This window comes from Rhopalosiphum maidis, chromosome 4, assembly GCF_003676215.2.
Source record: "Rhopalosiphum maidis isolate BTI-1 chromosome 4, ASM367621v3, whole genome shotgun sequence".
Lineage (NCBI taxonomy): Eukaryota > Metazoa > Arthropoda > Insecta > Hemiptera > Aphididae > Rhopalosiphum > Rhopalosiphum maidis.
This window is the reverse complement of record NC_040880.1, coordinates 4,360,509-4,380,583: the sequence shown is the minus strand read 5'-3', so window position 1 is coordinate 4,380,583 and position 20,075 is coordinate 4,360,509. Positions and strand designations below refer to the sequence as shown.

General features: G+C 32.9%; 1 protein-coding gene across 2 annotated transcripts in view; it reads right to left on the bottom strand.

Moving 5' to 3' along the window:
* Positions 1-327: 327 nt before the first annotated feature.
* The window catches only part of LOC113556210 (head-specific guanylate cyclase), a 238,113-nt gene continuing 218,365 nt past the window's right edge, over positions 328-20,075 (bottom strand). Inside the window, exons 12-14 of one of the 2 annotated variants that reach the window (XM_026961029.1) lie at positions 10,146-10,289; positions 4,112-4,266; positions 328-2,084 (exon numbers count right to left, since the gene is read on the bottom strand). In XM_026961029.1, the coding sequence (XP_026816830.1) occupies positions 1,889-2,084; positions 4,112-4,266; positions 10,146-10,289 (495 nt within the window). In that variant the 3' untranslated portion in view covers positions 328-1,888. The remainder of the gene's footprint in view (positions 2,085-4,111; positions 4,267-10,145; positions 10,290-20,075) is intronic. The other variant, XM_026961037.1, reaches the window with a different exon arrangement.

Below are 20,075 nucleotides of genomic sequence, written 5' to 3'. Positions count from 1 at the left end.
GATAAACGATAGAAACATTAAACACTAGGAACACAAAACTCGTTATGAAATAACGTTGATCACAATAGTTTTTTTTTTTCAGGAGATTTATTTTCCTTTTGTTTATATTAATTATTTTTCACACCATAGGAAGATTTAAGAGATTAAAAAAAAAAGAGGACGTGAAACAAGAGCTAAAATGACTGACATTTATTTTCGGAAATATTATATACAAAAATGATTAATTCATCTGATCGGTGTATCTATTGTTCCTTGCACAACCGTATACTCTATGTAATAATTTTGTCACTGTTGAAATTTTTTATTGAATTTCAATCGTTATTTATCTTTTATAATTTTTAAATGGTTTAAAAAAAAAAAATTAATGCTTTGTTTTTTTTTTATCGTGCTCATATTTTTTTTTATATTTGTTGATTTATAATTGTACTGATTGATTTGTCATAAAAGCGTTTGATCGCAGAAGTTGTTTTAATTAAAACAAAATTAAAAATAATTTTAATAAGACTACGAATTTAATATTATTGATTAAAATAAGGTTCAATGTTGTTATTGAAATTTCAGATTAAGTTCTTTTGAATTTACTGAATTAATAAACATCATTATTTGGCGCCATTCATTAGTTAAAGGTATTTTTTTCTTTTATGCTATAATAATTACAAAAAATTGGTCTTGGTCTACTTTGATCATATTATAATAATATTATTATTATATTCGTTTTTTGTTTATTCTTTTAAAAATTTCATTTCTCAAGAGATTTGTTAGAGAATAATATTAGAGGAGACTGATTTTTTTTCTCAATCCTTTAAGTTTCAGAAATATTTAAACGATTTTTTTTTAAATTCTAAAATCAGTAATTTTTTGCCCGCCATACTGTGGAACAAAGCGTACGGATATACAGGGTATTTAATACCACCAGTCTCACTGGGCCGTATTTTCCAAAACGATTATATAGAATAAAATTATCGCTTGCATTCGTTAAAATGGTTTTTTTCCCCCGATTCTTTGTATTATTATATCGCGGAACCGTTTTATATAATAATAATAATTATTATTATTCTATTTTATACATAAGAAAAAAAAAATTAATGTCTATCGTCGCAGACGCAGTGGATATTGCGCCGCCGGTAAATACGGAAAAAGAGACCACGCTCAAAAGACTTTTTTATATTGCGTTCAATATATATAATGCGTATATTATATAGAGATAAACGGAGAAATTTAAAAGAAATAATAACATCACCGCTGTCGGAGATTATATTTTAATTGTTGTGCTTTTGATCACATAATATTACGTTTATATAAATATTTTAGGCGAGAGAATAATTTAACTGTACAAACAATAACGTACATCTTACGTGATTTTAACCGTCGGCGACGGGCGATGTCACAGTAATTATAATATATTATATTCAGGTGAGCGAGGTGTGTGTAGGAATCGTGATGCACGAATCGAGTGCTTTTAACCGGCGGTGTTGATCCGACTGGCGGGATGACAGGATAAGGATATTATATATCGTAATAACATATATATATATATATACATATACATATACATATAATATAATATATGAGAGAGAGAGAGAGGGCTGAACTCTACAGCTATGATACACATATTATTGTGATATTATATAATAATCAAACAAAAATATTTTTTTTTGTCTTTCTTTTTTTACGTTTTTCCTCGCATCGGCATAATATTATGGTGAGTGCAATTCTACGGGTGGGCAACAACAAAAAAAAAAAAAAAAAAAAAACACAAAACACAAAAAATTACAATAATATAATATAATTTCATAAGAATCGACGTCGTTCCGCCGGTGCGCGTGTAATAGTGTAATCATCTACGAGGAAACGGTGACGGCTGTGTAGGTGGTGGTGGTGGAACTGTTCAGCTGTCCAAGGTGAGCTGTCGCAAGCCGGCGGTGACGTGAGCGTCCAAGTCGGTGGCGTCGTCGGGCGACAAGTCGGGGTGCGCGTACGACAACAGGAAATGGCACGTGCCCGGTATGTGCTCGGGGAATCCGACGGGCAGACACGACCGGCTCCTCTCCTCGAACGAGAACCCGGGGGTCTTCATCAGCAGTCTGCGAACAGCGAGCACGCGATCGCGTTAATAACGTATTTCATAATAATATACTATAACGTCATCTCACTGTGTGCTTATGATGAGGATAATGATATAACATGGTACAACGTTTGAATACGTTTTGGGAATATTTTTGCTACAAATTCACGACATGATTTTGATGGGTTACGCACATACATACGAATACGACGCGTTAACTGTGTACATACACATCTACTATGATTTATGAACTTTTGAAAGCGATAAATATTGATGGAGAACACAAAGTTCACGGTGTCCTTAAATAATATTTATCTCTGATCGGTCCAAGATTTACCGGTAAGAGAATACGAGTGTAGATAACCTAACCAAAATAAAAATAATAAATTTCAGAAATCAAATTGAAACTACGACTTCAACCGATGGTAAATAAACAAAGTTTTACAAGAAATCATTTGTGAAACGATCGACCGCTAACCTATTTGGGGTGCTAAGGGTAGTGGGTTTTCTCATATCAAAACTAAATCGTTTGAAGGAGAAAGATAAACGTCAGTATTAAATATTATAACGCAATATCAATACGTATTGCGTATTATCAAACAATATTCTTTATGCGTTTGGATTAAAAGCATAATATATTCATATTTAATATAATTTGAGCCACGCGAATATTATAGTCTTTTATGAATTTCGGACGAATACAAGACGTATAAGACGGTGGTCATATGAAAGGTTTTGACGTCTATACACATCGAAAGCTCCGAGTACTCAGTATACCTGTGTCTATATATAACAAACATAATATTCAATTGGGAGACCTTTAATGTTACATCGTAGACATACATTTATACGTCTTAAAGTATTAAATAATTCAGAAATTCGAGAACCGTATGCAGATAGAAGCTACCTCGATATTAATTTATCGTATCGATTAGAACTGTTTAACTGCAATATATTATATACTACGCGAATAAACAATATATATATAAATGAAGACGGTGCCATATATATATATATATATATATATATATAAATAAATTAGGCGGAATGATGGAATTCCAAGTATCAATCACTCGTGTAGAGATTTATTCAAGTTGCGCGTGATGAAGCCGAAATACGCTCTGCACTTTAAAAGGAATACATACTCGTGTATATATATGTGTGTGTGTGTGTGTAGAGAGAGTGAGAGAGAGAGAGAGAGAGAGAATGAGAGAGTTATTGGATTGTAGTCGTCGGCTGGTTGAAATATCCGCGGGACCAACCAGGATAATAATAAGGAGAATGATAAAAAAAGGACAGTACAAGTCGTCTGTGTGCAATAATATATGACCCAAGTGGACCGAGCGGTAAAACGATATCGAATTGAAAGATGGAAAAATAAAATTTTGCGTCTATGCTGGTATGTGATATTTTTTTCTCCACAATCCGTGCGGCCTGAAGGGTAGTGAAAACGGCTATTTAAAGATATCGTATACACACACATATATAAACCATTTATTATTTTTATAGATATGTTTTATTTCTTACAGAATTCATGCCGAACCGTTCGATTTATCAAAAAAATAAAACGTTTTACAGACATCTCGATCGTTGCTGAAACCGTAGAGGAGACTTTGTAAAGTTGTACGTAGGTAGGAGGTAGGAATATCATATTTTATATTCTCGAACCAACGAATGTCTAAAATAAAATACTAGTAAAATCATGAAAAGTAATAGTCGTCTTACGCTCAATCATTATATTAAACATGTGTCGGGGCTAACCCATCGTATAATAATAATTATTATTAATATAAATATGTAAAATCGCGATTGTATAGTTATTCGGCAAATAAATAAATTTTTTCGGGCAACTCGGGTGAAATAGAAATGTGCGTATTTAACTCTTTTCTGCTGTCTTCGAGTCACCCATATTAGGTACACCCGCGCCACAATAATTTTAAACTCGACGATCACGTCATGTCCGACCATGGTTATTATAAAAGAAGTGAGCAGGAAACTAGGAAATAAACGTTTAATAATATTATAGAATGTATACTATATACTTACTGGTGAGTAGTCGGACTGACGTTTATCCGGAGCGGTTCGCTACCAGACTCGAACTTGTTGGCGATTGTCACGTTGTGGCCGAACAAACAATATCTCGGCATTTTTACGCCCACCACGCCGGCCAATATCGATCCGGTGTGCAATCCGATCCGCATCTGCAAACGAGACGATTAAAAATGAGTCTACCGAACTGGACTAACGTAATAGCGAGTTGTACCGGACACACGGCGTGTTTTTCGTTTACGGTTTTGCGAATGTACAACACGAAACACGTATAATATTTTCGATCGTATTGCACGCATATGCAATACGAAATGCACGTAAACACACGCACGCACGCGCATTCACCTGTTTTAATAAAATATACGTTTGTGCATTGCGAGTATACTGTCGTTTGTGTGTTTAATTTTGAACATTTTCGTGTTTTTATATACACGATACACTGCTGTTCCAAAGGTTAGGTCTGGCGTTGCTGTTCTCCAAAAGAGGACGAAAAACAAATTATATCTCCAGAACCAGAGTTGAAAAATGTTATCCTTTGAATAAGCGGTTGACAGTTTAAACGTAATTAGAACGCAAACCGAAAATGAAAAAAAAAAATAATAAAAATATCATTAAACAAAACATAACGCTAAACGAGCAATTAAGCATATTATTACCTACCCTGTGTACCTACATAAAAGTTACTAAGCCCGAATAAAATGTATAATTTTTGTATAATCGTGTGAATAAATATGTGTATCGCGGTGTACGAACAAAGTTTTAATTTCGGTAATAGATGGAGTAAAGATGGATTACTAAGTTTGTAATCAATGACGGGAATTGTATGATAAATTAAGTTTAATTTTAAGTGTAAGAATGGCACTACAGCAGTGCATATATTATGAAACAACGCAAAACGTATAGTAGAGTTATACATATCTAAAACACGAAAACGTTTTAATTCATAATGACGTAAAAAGACATAAAAAAAAAAAAAGAAACAAAAATCTTTGGTTACAGTTTTACGGCTAACATAACGGTCTTGGGGGTAGTGGAGGTTCAAGATGGCTCAGACCAAAGCCGCGCTCGAATACCAATCAAAAGTATATAAAACAATTATAATAATAGGTCGGCCAGAGAAATAATAACTTTTTTGGTATACAAAAAAATTGGCCGGAATCGTAAAATGAAAACATAATAAAAAAAGGGAAGGACCGGAAAAATTATATCAATAACGATATTAGCCGATTAAAACGGGTTCTTCGGCCGGTACACGCGCAGTTTCTATTTTAGCAGATTCGTTTTACGACGCCAATATACTGTATACAGTCATAACATACCGCATAATTTATGATATCGCATATTATACCGCAGTTAAGTATTTGAGCGCGCGTACTATTCTGATATTATTAAAATAGACTTTAGCGCCATTATTATGAAAACTATTAGTTTGGAGCATTAAAAGATTACGCGCAGATTTAATTCCCTAAGCTCGTAATCTCCGGTTATAATATATTCGTACAAGTTCGACGTTTCATAATAATATAATATAATAGATCGCACACACGCGCGCCTGCAGATCGCGTACCGCAATAACAGTATTAATATCGTTTAGTGTTTTCGCGATGTATACCGAAAAATAAACGCGAGCGGAATCGCATTTTTGCGATTACGGTGATGATGATGATAATAATAATAATAATGATAATATGCACTGCTAATTATTATTACAGTATATTATTAATTATCGTCGTAGACTGCACTCGCGGGAATTATCTGGGCCAGACGTGCGTTAATATTATATTATACGCCGCGTGGGTTGACCAGTGACCGTATACACACGACCGCGTAGGTACCAATATTTAAATGTTAATATACCCGGTCAAAGTGGCGTAACGCCAAATAGGTTCGTCTGCAATTTTTTCTCGGAACTTTCACCAAAGTTCACAGTATAACGTTCGACGTTGTATAATATAATATTATTATTGCGATTAGTGCGGCGTCCGTTCGATTAAAACGCACTTACACACCGAATTCAACGTTAGGTATATGGTATAATGTTCACGCATATTAAATAGCAATTACAATGACATGCGGCGGCGTATAGGTATTTAACGCCGTCCGCGTTGTCAACGAGTTTTTAATGTCGTAAGCTAAACGAAATTTTATAATATTTAAGCCGCGTTAATGTGACGATAACGTGAAATATGCGAAGAATTCGCATCCGAATCGTACGCGACCGTTCCGATATTTATTATATACATTTTCAGCCATGATCAATGTACATATACGTTTATATTATGTATTATTACTCTTCCGCAATCTTTTGTGTTTTGCAGCCCTATCTCACCGTAATCGCTATATTATACTCGGACTTTTACCCGATTTATTACTCGAACAGCGTTTCTGGCTATACCCGCCGCCGCCGCCGCCCACACACCGTTGTCGACTCTTATTCCGCAAAGGTTTTCCGAAATCCCCGAGGGATACGTGTCCGACGTTTTTATCTGCGACCGCGGTCGAGCCGGCAGACGAAATCCACTATTCTGGTCGTTCAATCGCTGTTGAATTTAATCTGAATTGACGTTTTCTAAGTATGCGACGTGTCCGTGTATTGTCTACTCGAATAATAATAATTAAATATGTATACAATAATATGGTACGTACGCGTTTCGACGGTTTGTTCACTGCACTCGAGCGGTCGTGTATATTATTTTATTCGTTTATTCGTTTGTCGCCGCAGTCGTTGTCCGTCATTCATTTTACTAAGCTAGCGAATGTCCCAAAGTCGAAAATAATCTCTTAGCGTTAAAAATTAACGTCGGTTTTTTACGTCTTCCGGTAACTTTTTTCTTAATCACCGAGTCTGTTCGTGATACCTTTACCGTTCACTCGATTATATAAGTCTCGTGTCTCGTGTCGAGAGAATTCGATTTGAGTGAAACGAGAAAAAAACGACTCCCTCGAACGGGCACTGACGAGGTTTTCGCAATAATTACATTCCGTACTTTTACGTACTTATTATGTGTTTTTTTTTAGCTTTTTTATTTTTAAAAAAATGTTCTCCGGCGCGCTCAACTATTCAGTAAAGTCTTTAAGATTTAGGTGTTTGCCAACGCCAAACGGGAAATAAAAGAGGACAATCTGAGAGTAGGTACAAAATGTATTATACACGAGTTTGTGGGGCACACGTGTTGTCCATACAAAACGAACGGTCTTGATCCGACGGTCGATCGCCGTGTTGTACCGGCCGCGCAAGGAAACTCACGTAGGTACGCGCCATGTATTACATATTATACGAATTGTTATGTTATATATATATATATATATATATACACATTGTACACGAGGGAGGGTCTTCTCGTCGATACCGGATACGCGTTCTCGCAGATCGGAAGCATACAGGCCGACTATACTTTATCGCTATACACAGTCGTTTTTCGGTAAATTAATGTGTTTTCGATAATATTTTTTTACGTCGCTTAAATAATTGCTCATATAATATAACGAATATCCAACCGGTAGTTAATTAGTAATTATTTAGCACTTAGTCGTAAAAGCATTCACATCGTTATAGATAAGCGGATTCGAGTTGCATCTAGTAACGGCCGGGTACTTCGCGCGATGTTGATCCTCATCACTACTTCCGTCACATCTTAACTTTATGAACACTAATATGACTTGGTATAATTAGCAGTTGACGTCGTGTTTGAAATTTCAATTTATATTTTTTCGTAAAATATGAAATCAAAAAAACGAACGTCGTCGTCATTTCCAAGTGAAAAATTTAGAGTTTTTTTTCTTAAAAAACTTCGCGTTACAATGGCGATTGGAAATCGCGTAAACAATTTATAATATAATATGAGGTCTGAAAACGCAACCACGACATTTACTCGGAAAACGACTGTCCGGTGATAAAAAAGTCGTCGCTGCAGTAATTTCATACGTCGTGACGCGCGTGTGTACGATAACACGACACGACCGTGTAGGTTGAGGTGGTAAACGCGGCGGCTTTATAAGACGACGTATTATTTATGATATCTATACCAGGGGTGGCCAAACCGCGGCTCGCGTCATAGACTTTTGCGGCTCGCGTCTTATCGTTACGTTTTTACAAACATTTTTTTTTTTAATATGAATTTATTTATATTTATATTTGTGTATGACTTTTTTTTTTTTGCTTGTTACATTTTGGCTCTTCCATATTTATTAATGTATTTGGTGGTTCGCGAGTCACTTCACGCCGGCCACACCTGATCTACGTACCCTCGTCGGACGATCGGGTGCCGCCGAGCGGGTTTTTTTTCACTAGAAATCTGACGACAAAAAATTACGATACCGACCGAACGCGCGTAGTTAAAATTCAATACAACCGGCACGGCATGGGCCTCGCGCAGTACAGGTATACACCCGCGTATAATAATAATAATAATAATATACAACGCCGCGATATTATTATTACGATTAGAGTCGTCGCTCGAAAACGAGTCGTATATTACTTTGTATAATATTATTATTATCCGGTTAGCGGCGCGCGTCGCGGTGCGGCGGCGTACCGTACCGCATAATATAATATAATATTATTATTACTATGAACAACAACAGCGAACAATACTCCTGTACCTACGTATAATAATAATAATAATAATAATAATATTACGGCCGATACCCGTATTATATTATGTTCCCGCGGGACGAGAAAGACGACCGCACGCGAGCCACGCACTGTAAATATGTGCAACGTATAAAATATTAAACCGACGAATAATGTATAGTAATACAGCTACTATACACGGTTTAACGGGCACGCGAGACGCCCGCCCCGTCACCGCACTGGCGTGGGTCCGACCACAGAGTTTTGGCAAACCGAAAACGATGCGCTGTAGATGCAGTTTTTGGATTTTTCGAATTCCTGTATAGAGGTACTTGGGCAGCCGCGCGGCGAACGTGTCGAAAACATTTTTTTTTTACCGTCGCAGTCGTTCCAACGGTATAATAATAATGATAATGTGATACTTATGAGCAATGCGTTTTTTTAAGTGCAAACGCGCGTATTATAATACGCGTGCGGAGCGACGAGACGCCTTAAAAATGCAGTACTCACGACGGCGTTGTAGCTAAATGACCTAACCGGAACGCCGTGTTTTCATAAGTCTGTCGGTGAAGTACGTTTTTTTATCCTTTCGATGGAAACCAGAGAATATTTTAGTATACGCACTACGCGTAATGCGACCAGTTAGGACTCGATTTGACGAACAATTATAATACGCGTTTAACGCTCGGGAACGAGTAGTGATATTACCTATCATAATATTATATAATATTATATATTACGTGCGATTTCGAGGTGTCATTATGCGTCACGATAAAATAAAATATTTAAACAGTTGCGCCAAATAAATCACCCAAGAACTAATTCAGTCGTAACTAAACCTAGGCTATTAAATGATCTGGAAACCGATGTGGAAGGATTTTCATACTTTTATATCGTTACACGGGGTTGCAAAAACGAAAATGAAAATAAAAAAAAAAGAAGTATATTTTTATTTATTTTAAAATATTTAAAATGGTGTTTTGTTGATTTAAACATTCTTTTATTTTATTTTGTAATTAAAATTATAATTTTATATACTTTATATTTATAAAATATTTTAATATTTATATTATTATTATTTATTTTTATAGTATGTCAATGCGTTTTCGTTAAACAAAAAATACAAAATTAATAGTTCATTTTATGACAAAAAATTATTTATAACGATGAAAAAAAAAAAAAAATGTTTATCGATACTCCTAATCGTTTTGAACATTAATATTAAAAACCTTTTAAAACAAAATATGTGTTGAAATAAAAAATATTTTAATCACTTCGCAACCCCGAATCGCTATCGTTCGAACCGTGCAGGCTATATGCGGACAGACCGTCATCGGTATAGTGCGACGTGTAATATCATAACGTTTTCAGCTAAACGTTCACAAGGATATCGATTGTATAAAGGTTATGAGAAAAAAAAAAAATGTAAAATATATCGTGTATTAAACATGGATTTACTCTGATCGGTTTCCCGTCGTGTGTGTGATGAGTTTTACACGTTTCGATCATCTTCAGAGCCATCCATGCGATTTGCTGAGCGTGTATCGAACTGAACTTGTGTAAGCCCGAAGCCACGCAGTAGGCATCGCCAATTGTCTCTACCTGTAAATTAAAAACAAACAAACAAACAAAAATATGAGAAAATTAATCGAATACCGCGTGTTCTACCCGCGTGTTGAGCGGACGTTTTTGAATACAAAATATAATACTTTATAATGTAATGGTAATGGGATAACGTAATATTCATATCATTTAGTGTCGGTGACTGCTATTTTATAACACTCAGTCATTATAATAATATGTCTGTAAGTTGTTACTTGTTTTACCTTTATTTTATTTTATTTCATTTTTTTTTTTAAGTGTGCAGCGTAAAAGTCTTATCATGTCTTAGTCTTTTTGATATATGTTTTACTTGTATACATTACAAAATGAATACATTATTATGCTATAAAACTTAGTGTTTCTTTTCATTTTACTTTTTTTTTAATGTTATTTTATAATATATTATAATATAAACAGTTTTTCGAAAACTCACTTTTAATAATTGTATTCATTTTAATGGTCTGATTTTTGTAATTTATTTAACTGATAAACGACTTTCACCGTTTATAGTATTATTATATTTGTACAATACAAATTAAAATAAAGTAAAACTCCATATTATTATTGTAATATAAGTACACTCAATTTAAAACGATCATATTATAATATATACACGCAATACTATTGATCTTCTCGACAAACGACAATAATATGAAATGTTTAGGTTTGTACATTTTTTTCCAGATTATTATAAATTATATTTTACGATCAGTGTTTTACCTACCAAAGTAATCGTAAGGAAATTAATTTTATTGCGTTTTTAAAAAACCTTTTAAAATGTAAATATTATTTTAATACGAGTTTCTTAGTGTTGTGATAAAAATTATGCAAAATACGAATTTATAAGTCAAATATTATGTAAAAAAATAAAATAAAATAATTATTAACACGGAGCCGAGCATACAGTTTTACGGTTTGCTCGCGATATTTATCTCGATCTTGTATTATTCATAAATAAACGTGCGATATTATTGTTCGTATAATATTATAATAAAATTGTAAAGAAAAATCAGATTCGTAGGTAGTGTACCATGTGGCTTTATAAACACTAGTAGCATGCAGTATATTACAATACAGAACCAGTCGTCCTTTTTTACATAAAACATTTGAATGCGAATTGTTTTATTAGGGTTTGGTCATAGTACAATTTATTCCGGTAACGCGACGAATGTTTATATCGCGCGCGAAGGTGTAATATCGAACGAGTCGAAAATCGAAAACGAAGCGGAATTGGCTTAGAAATCCGGAAATAAAAATAAAATCGTTGAAAATACTATATCCGTTCGCGTGCACATCGTCAGTAGGTATTCGCCAGGTGCTGGACAAAGGACACGATAAACAACAATTGTTGCTAGAATATCATATTATGTAAGAAAAACAGTAACGCGTATCGTGCCACAGGGTTGCGATCATATCGTTATAATAATAATATGATAGATTATTTACGCGGATGTCCGCGATACCATCGCTCGTCGCCACGATCTTTGCGGAAACGACGATATTAATATTATTATTATTGTTTGGCAGCGCATATAATTTAACAAACATATTACGTTCACACGCATGCGATATCATTATACTATCATATTATTTTAGTCGATCGCCTTGAGACTAGTACAACTCAAACACACACACCGCAGACGCACTGTTTACCGATTTTCCTGAAACGTTTATCTTCATCGTCACGTGTACCCGACATAATATACGCGTACTCGTAAGAGCTGAAACGCATAAAAAACGACAGTCATTGTTGCGTGCGTGAAATTTTTTGTCCGGTGTATAGTGCCCGACGATTGTTCATTAAAATAATGTTAATCTGCAGTCCCACTCGTCGGTAGTGTCTGCCTCGTTGTGCGTGCGAACATAGAGCCGCAAAGGTAAAAGGCGTGCGAGGTAAACGTATAATATTATTATTATGTAAAACGTACTACCTATTTCGTTTATAATTAATAACGCATAAAATAATGATGTCGATGTGTCGTGAACATTCAGTGCAAGGGCGGATACAGTGACCCTAAACGGGGGGAGGGGTAATTTGTTAGTTATCAACTAAAAAAGGACATCATCTATTTCAAAAAAAAAAACTCTGTTGGAATATATGATACTTTTTTCGTGAACGGGGGGGGGTGGGAGGAATTGCCCACATTGCCCCTCCCCCTTGTATCCACCCTTGATTCGGTGTCCCGATCGGACGGTTATCGCCTGTAAATACGTAAATGATGATAATATTGTGCATATAATATTACGTATAACGTTGTCTGCGTGTGCGGTATACCTCCTTTATATGCCCACGTCGCGTACAAGTGACTATAATATATTTTCGCGTTGATAAATAGTCTTATGGTTAGTTTTTTTTTTTTGTTCGATCCAAACGCATACCGTCCGTCTTGAGCTTAATCCAAATAAATTGTCAGGTGCAGCGAAAGCACTATTCGCTGCACACGTGCGCGCGCCCATGACAAATTATTATACAAAACTCGACAGACGTTGTTTTTGGGCGGTCGGACAACATTTCAACACCCTCATTAGTGTGATGAAAAACACTATGGCAAAGTACAACACATAGTTACATAATTTACATCAGGTAGGTAGTCACACAATGCAGTTGTTGTTGAGAGACTACAACAATAAACAAAACGCGTTCGGTTAACGCTTAATAGGTATTAACGATAAATTCTAGTCGAAATATGTACAATATGTAGTGACCATCGGATATTACAATCATACGCGTAGTCATAATAATGTTGTATAGTTAAACTGTTTAACATGTAGTTAAGCTATCGTAAGAATAATATAGTTGTATTCGTCGTACGAGCGTTTTATTATGAAAAGCGAGTTGATTTTTTTTTTTTAACGCAAACCAATCTGTATAAACGTATAATATTAAACAATTTTATTAAAATTATTATTATTATTGTTGTTTTTTTTTTACTTTTGAGGTAATTTTGATAAAAAGGCGTGCCAGAAAAATATAGCATTTTTTTGTCGCTCTTCACAGTTTAGTCACTTTAAAACTATAAATTAGAGCTGTATAAAGTAGGTACACTTAAATTAGCTACACGCTAACCTTCTATTCGATATAAACGTGCTGCGGTTAAAAATATTTATGTCGTGAAGGAAATAGGTTTGGTAAACGTTTACGAATTATATAAAAAAATATATATATATATAAATACTGAAATTGTTCAAAAGTTAAACGAAAGAAGTAAAATTGTATGATTTTTTCCTAGGTTTGGTGACAATTTTTTTAAAACTTTATTGTACGCATATGCTAACGAAAATAATATAAAATACGCTTTTCAGCTTCATAATATTTAAAAAAAAAAAACAAAACGTTATTATAAAATTTGAACTTATCACGCAATTTATGTGCCGGTGAATAATACACATCGATGAATAATCGTATTATTTATTATTTAACGGTTCCAGAAAGTTTAAATTATTATTCTGTTCATTGAATATTGCGATTATTTAAAAAATATACTTTAATCTACTCGGTTTTTCGATACTCATAGTTCACAAATTATATTTCAAAAAAAGTCAGGATAAAACGAGGTGTATGGTCCTATGGGTTACAAGTCAAGATTATTTTTCTGTTCTTTTTTTTGTTTATACTACGTTAAAACTTTCTTTAAAAAATCTGGGTTAACGAAGATGAAGAGTCAAAAGTTGTTAAATGTTCACTTAGATAAAAACATTTTTCATTTCCAAAAGCAAAAAATAAGGATCACATTTTTCGAGCACACTCAAATTTGTTAGGTGATAAACTCTAATCTCGCAAGATAAATAAGCCATCTTAATAATCATTATGATAGCAATTATAGTCGAATGTAACAATTGTATAAAATGATAATATAAAATGTGAAATTTTTTAAAATAATGTCATAGTATAATATATTATCGTGTATTTTTTTTTGTTTATAAATGTCTAAAAAATATAATGTTTGTATAGTCTATGGATATTGACATTCACAGATCTTTTCACAGTTCATTTTGAAGTGTATATAGTAAATTTGTTGGATAAAATATGAGAAAAATTATATTTATGTAAACAGTACCTATCACGACGGCTTTATTTAAATAAAATTTATTAAATGTGTATCGTTCTCTATTAAAACATGATAATATTAGGGTATACTATACCACGGCAGATATAATAAATATTAAAAACTTTTTGAAATATTGTTGGGCCATTCTGATTAAGGATTATATGACAATATGCTTTCGATTCATAGATTTAAATAATATGTTTTCAGTAATAAATATATATTTAATTTGAACAACTGTGTATCTATAGATAATATCGTTTAAATTTTTTAATTCTGGTTTACTTTTATGAACACTTTTTCCTCGATGGTTTAAAATATTTATATTCGAAATTAATTATGTTATTCGTCTAATAATTTGTTAAACGTTTCTCTGGGTCCTATACTTAGTTTGACTTAGTTATTATTTAGTATGGACTATGTGCGTACATTTTTATTATATTTTTGAGACTAATAAACAACGCGATACGATGATACGTTCCGTATAAAAGTTTTCAATCGTTTGGTACTCGTGTTTCTGAAAATAATATTAACGAATGGTAATTAAAAGAAAAATATCAATGTAATCAATCGTTTAAATTAATTGAAACTAAAAAAAGAACTATACAAATAATTGTGTTAGGAAAATTGTAACATTTATGGAGAAATTTAATTAAAAACGAAACTTCTATCTCCAATGAAAACACTCGAATGTAAAAAGAAAAGAAAAAATTGTATTAAATCAAACGAGAATAAACCGTGCTAGATTTTGGAGGATTATTTATGGCAAAGGAAGAAACGCCTATTAATGTGTTTGACAAAATTTGAAAAAAAAAAAATGTAGTAAACGAAATGGTATTTAAGATCGATTATAAAACAATATAAATATCAAGAATAAAAATACCTTCATCGATGTGATCACATTAAACGGAATTCACTTTATAATAATATTTGAATATTTCGATACGTTATATTATTTAGTTATGGCTCATATTATTGTTTTATTTTTTTTATTATTTTCCCTGTGGACGTCTGCAATTTTATAACAACATTAATGGTTCTATATATAGGTTACAACGCATATTATTATAATATTATTGTACGTACAGGTGAATAAAATGATGGTTTTTTTTTCTTTTAATAAATACTCACCGACCGTCTAGATTATGAGGTGTAAAAACAAATTTGGTTCGATAAGTTTGGTTTCGAACAAACGCCGGCGTCGATGGCGATCGCATTGCTATTATTCCGCGTCGTTATTATTATTTTTATAAAATAATAACGTTATACTATCGATAGTGGAAGGAGGGGGGGGGAAGAGGTCTCGAAGCGGAAACAGTTTCGTGGATATCAGTGACATAATATTATTATCATTATAGTAATAATATTGTCACTTAAACGACTGCGTCCTCGTTTCCCTTGAAATAAGTCCGATGGTTATTTTGCACAACTACTACTACTGTGGCCAGTGGTTTGTGCTTATACACAATAATATACAATAATTATAAATATATTTTTATGTGCGAATCTTCTGTACACCAACTATATGGCGCCACAAACGATGGTTACACGCGTATTATAATACGGAAGTCGTTAAATTAATTTTTCTTTTTTCTCTCTTTTTGCGGTCGGTTGCTCAAATCGTTCAGTTCGTTTTGATAAAAATAAATATTATATCGTTTGCTGCCCAAAGAAAATCAAACTTTTTTTTTGCCAACATTATTTACGTATTTCGACGTAAACGATTATTATTATTATTATTATTTTTTTTTTGCACTCCGTCGAGTTTTGAAATGTGCCACAGATTTATGAAACACAACGACAAAAACAACAATACATTATATTTTACACAATATTTAGGTAGCTAGGTACCTATCATTACCCGTTGTCATTTGGCGGCGTAAAACGTTTTAGGCGTTATTAATTGCTCGGCAGATGATTTCTCGTCAAGTCGAAACCATTAGGCCATTCCGAGCCCGATATGGTCGTACGCGATGTTTGACCATACATCATTTTTATGTATGTCAGCTCATTAGACTAAATTTTTACGGAACTGTTATACGCGCAGCGGTTATTATTATGTTCGAAACGAACGCGAATACAATACACATATTATTATTGTTTTGCGCGTTAACAGCGCGTTCGGCCCGCGTAACGACCGCGTGGAACAACGGAAACATTAAAATGTTAACGACACAACACGAATATTGAATATAATATAATATAATATAATATATATATATATATTATCACGCCAACGCAAACGAATAATGCTCGAACGGTTATTTCATATAGTGAAATATTATTATATTATTATAACGCACGCGTGGTGTGTACACCCGTTTCCGAATTAATATATTCATGTATTATGTGCAGACGTATATAGTAGAGTTACGGTGCCGAGATTATCACAATTGTTCACGAAACAGTGACAATAACGATGTTTTAATAACCGACGACGAACTTGTAAAAATGACGTATTATAAGAGCACGCGTACCTACACCGCAATATCATTACGAGTTGAACAAATAAAAAAAATAACGATTAGTCGTTTTAATTTTAAGAACGCCGATATTACTACAATAATTTTCTGTATGCGTTTCAATTTTCAACTCTGGAGTACGATCATTTATCGAGACCAGCAAACGATTATTTCCGACAGCGGATTGAAATACGATTTTTCCACTCATTCTTTCGCCGAGTTATTGAAGGTTGGTTACGATTAAAATATGTATAATAATTCAACAGTAACGCATAAATCGTGATTTGTTTTGATCTTATGTACGTGTTCGCGTGAAAAAGTATAACGATATTATAATTAAACACTAATTTCCGGTAAAATTGTTTGAACATTTAATACAAACGTTGTATTTCGTTCTATATCGTGTGACAGTTATACCTAACGATCGTTACTTCGTAGATTTTTTAAATGGATTTTTACGATAAGAAATTTCACTCATTGTTATTTTATTTATTTTACAGGTTCTATATTATAATATAGTTAATAAAAATTCCAAAACGGCGTTTTAGCTATGCAATATTCAGACACTCGTGTGTACTATTCAAGAACGTTCTTAAATGGCGCGTTCACTACATTTATTTTCGAAGTACCTACTTGCAACATACCTAATTATTATAATAATAATAAAAGTGTATGGAAAATGGAATAATAATTGACTTGAAACGATCGGAAGAACGACACGATAAATTGTCTAACCATGGTACATGGAGGGAAACGTACTCCATTCGGGATTATCGAATACGTAACGGTCAGAGTATAAAAGGTATATAAAATAATATTATCATGAATACATAGCGTTTTTTAATTAGTTTATGTCAACTCCATTTTAAGGTCGCACAACGCATACTCTGAATTAATGTTTTTAAATTCGAACGTACCCACAAGTTAATGTTATCTTTTTTTTTAAAAAACGCAAGTCTTGCAGACTCCGCACAATAATTATGGTTGTGATGCGTATTATACTTTTAGTACGTCTTTATTTAAAGCGTATTTTTAATTATTTACCATTTGCATTGAAAGAATTTTACTAACAGTAATACGATTTATATTGCCAAGTATTCAGAAATAATTTTTTATAATATGAATCGTTAAGTAACGTTTAGATTAATTAACGAGTAGTCCGTCGTCGCATTAAAAAGTTAGCAGTAATATAATAATACTATTATTCTGCTGATAAATTCTAGGTAATGACTTTAAATTTTAGTTGCACAACTACACAATAGGTATGTTGTATTGTACATAGTAATTGATGTAAATAATTTAATATTGTTATTATTTAGTACATATTCGCCGCGTCATAATCGAGTCGGGTAGTCGTTAATATAATTAATTAACATGTTTCGAGTGAATATTACAAAGAAAATAAAACTTAAAATACTCGCGTTTTAGAATAGCAAAAAAATACAGGAACGACGACAATAAGTACGAATGATTGTTTTTGTTTGTGAGCTGAATAGTGTTGTTAATTTGGTACAGGCCTAATGAATAAAGTTTAAAAAAAAAAAAAAAATTGCAAATTAAAAACAATACTGCCGACCCAGAAGAACCGAGTAGTATTCGAGTTGAAATGTTTTTGTCCGAATGAGTCGACAAGGAAAATAAAATTATTAACTACGAATTATTTCGGATAATATTATGTCGTTCGATATGTTTCGATGTTTTCAGTATTTATCGTCTGAACGTTTGGGGGAAAAATAAAGTCCATGCGCCATTATCGATGAATGGAAAAACATAAATACCTAACTACTATCAATTCGATTTTATCTTGTAAAGTTTCGCAATTCCCGTACGACAGCGTACGACGCACAGAAAACAGACGGACTTAAATTAAGAGTGTTTCAGTTAAATAGTTCCTATACCGTATATATTATTGTGATTTATCGTGTCTACTAAAACGGTACTGACCGAACGACGTGCAACACCGAGAAGTATTAAACGTTTGAAATATGTTTGCGTCAGTAAAACGCGCATTTTGTCATATGTTATCCATTTAAAAGAATGTTTTATTTTCGTGCTCACCTACTAACCGACTGCGGTGCTGAAAACGAAGAAATCTACGTAATAATAATCTTAACTTAGTTAGTCTGTACGCGGTCATCGGTGACTGTGTTTTTTTTCAACGCGTTTGCGGACACAAAAAACCTATGACTTCATCGTCGTCATCACTTAAAATATGATATTATATATTAGCATGCGGTAGGACACTAAAATCAATGTGGTCGGGATAAAACGATACGTAAAATGATTTGCTTATGCTGTTTGTTATGTATAATTTACTATTGTACGATAAAAAAATACTGTTACGATATCGTCACGTTTGCGCTGACGATTCGAAAGGGAAAAAAAAATTATTGTTTTACGGACAATAACCATATAATATAGATATAATATATTTTTTATAGCTGTTTGTTTCCAACACTTTTATATTATTTGTGTCTGCCATCGGGATTCGTATTCGAAAGAACTCGTGTTAGTAAACTAGATTTGTTTTCAATTAATCGTCTAACGATTTGAATTGTTTCGTGTAATGCTGCTGATCGGGAATAATCATATAATTTAATTGTTTAACTATATAGTATTAAATTATAACGTTGCGAATTGTGATGTAATATTTCAAAAATATGTACTACAAACAGTACAAGCATTTTTCGAAATTTAATAATTTAAAAAGCACCTAAACTTTCGCTAATTCCAAACGTATAACTTGAACATTTATAAAATATAATGTTATTTTCTGTATGGTTGATATAATATGTATTTTATAATACATAATGATATAGGTACTATAATGAAGTTTAATACTTAAAAAAAATGTAATATATTTTTTTAACATTTCTAAAAAGGAACTGAAGTTATTAAGGTTTTTAAAAATTATAAAATACTAATATTATTAAAAACCACCGCATTGGAAAATCGATTATGAATGGAGAAGAGTTTACGTATGTAAACAGATTTACTTTGGTAAAAAAAAATGTATTATTGTCTTATACATATACATCCTTACAATTAATTTTTTTCTATGGTTTTCAAAACTTCTGAGAAACTTGTTGAAAGTGCATTGTTTGTACGTATACGTGATTCGTGAAACTTTTGAGCTTTGAAACTGCTATAAAAAGAAACGACTAAAAGCATAAATGCGCAAACTATCTGGTTATTAGTAAACATAAGATATATAAATGTTAAAATATTAAAATATATTGGTTGTTTATAAGCAGTAAGTATTGGTTAATATATTACAC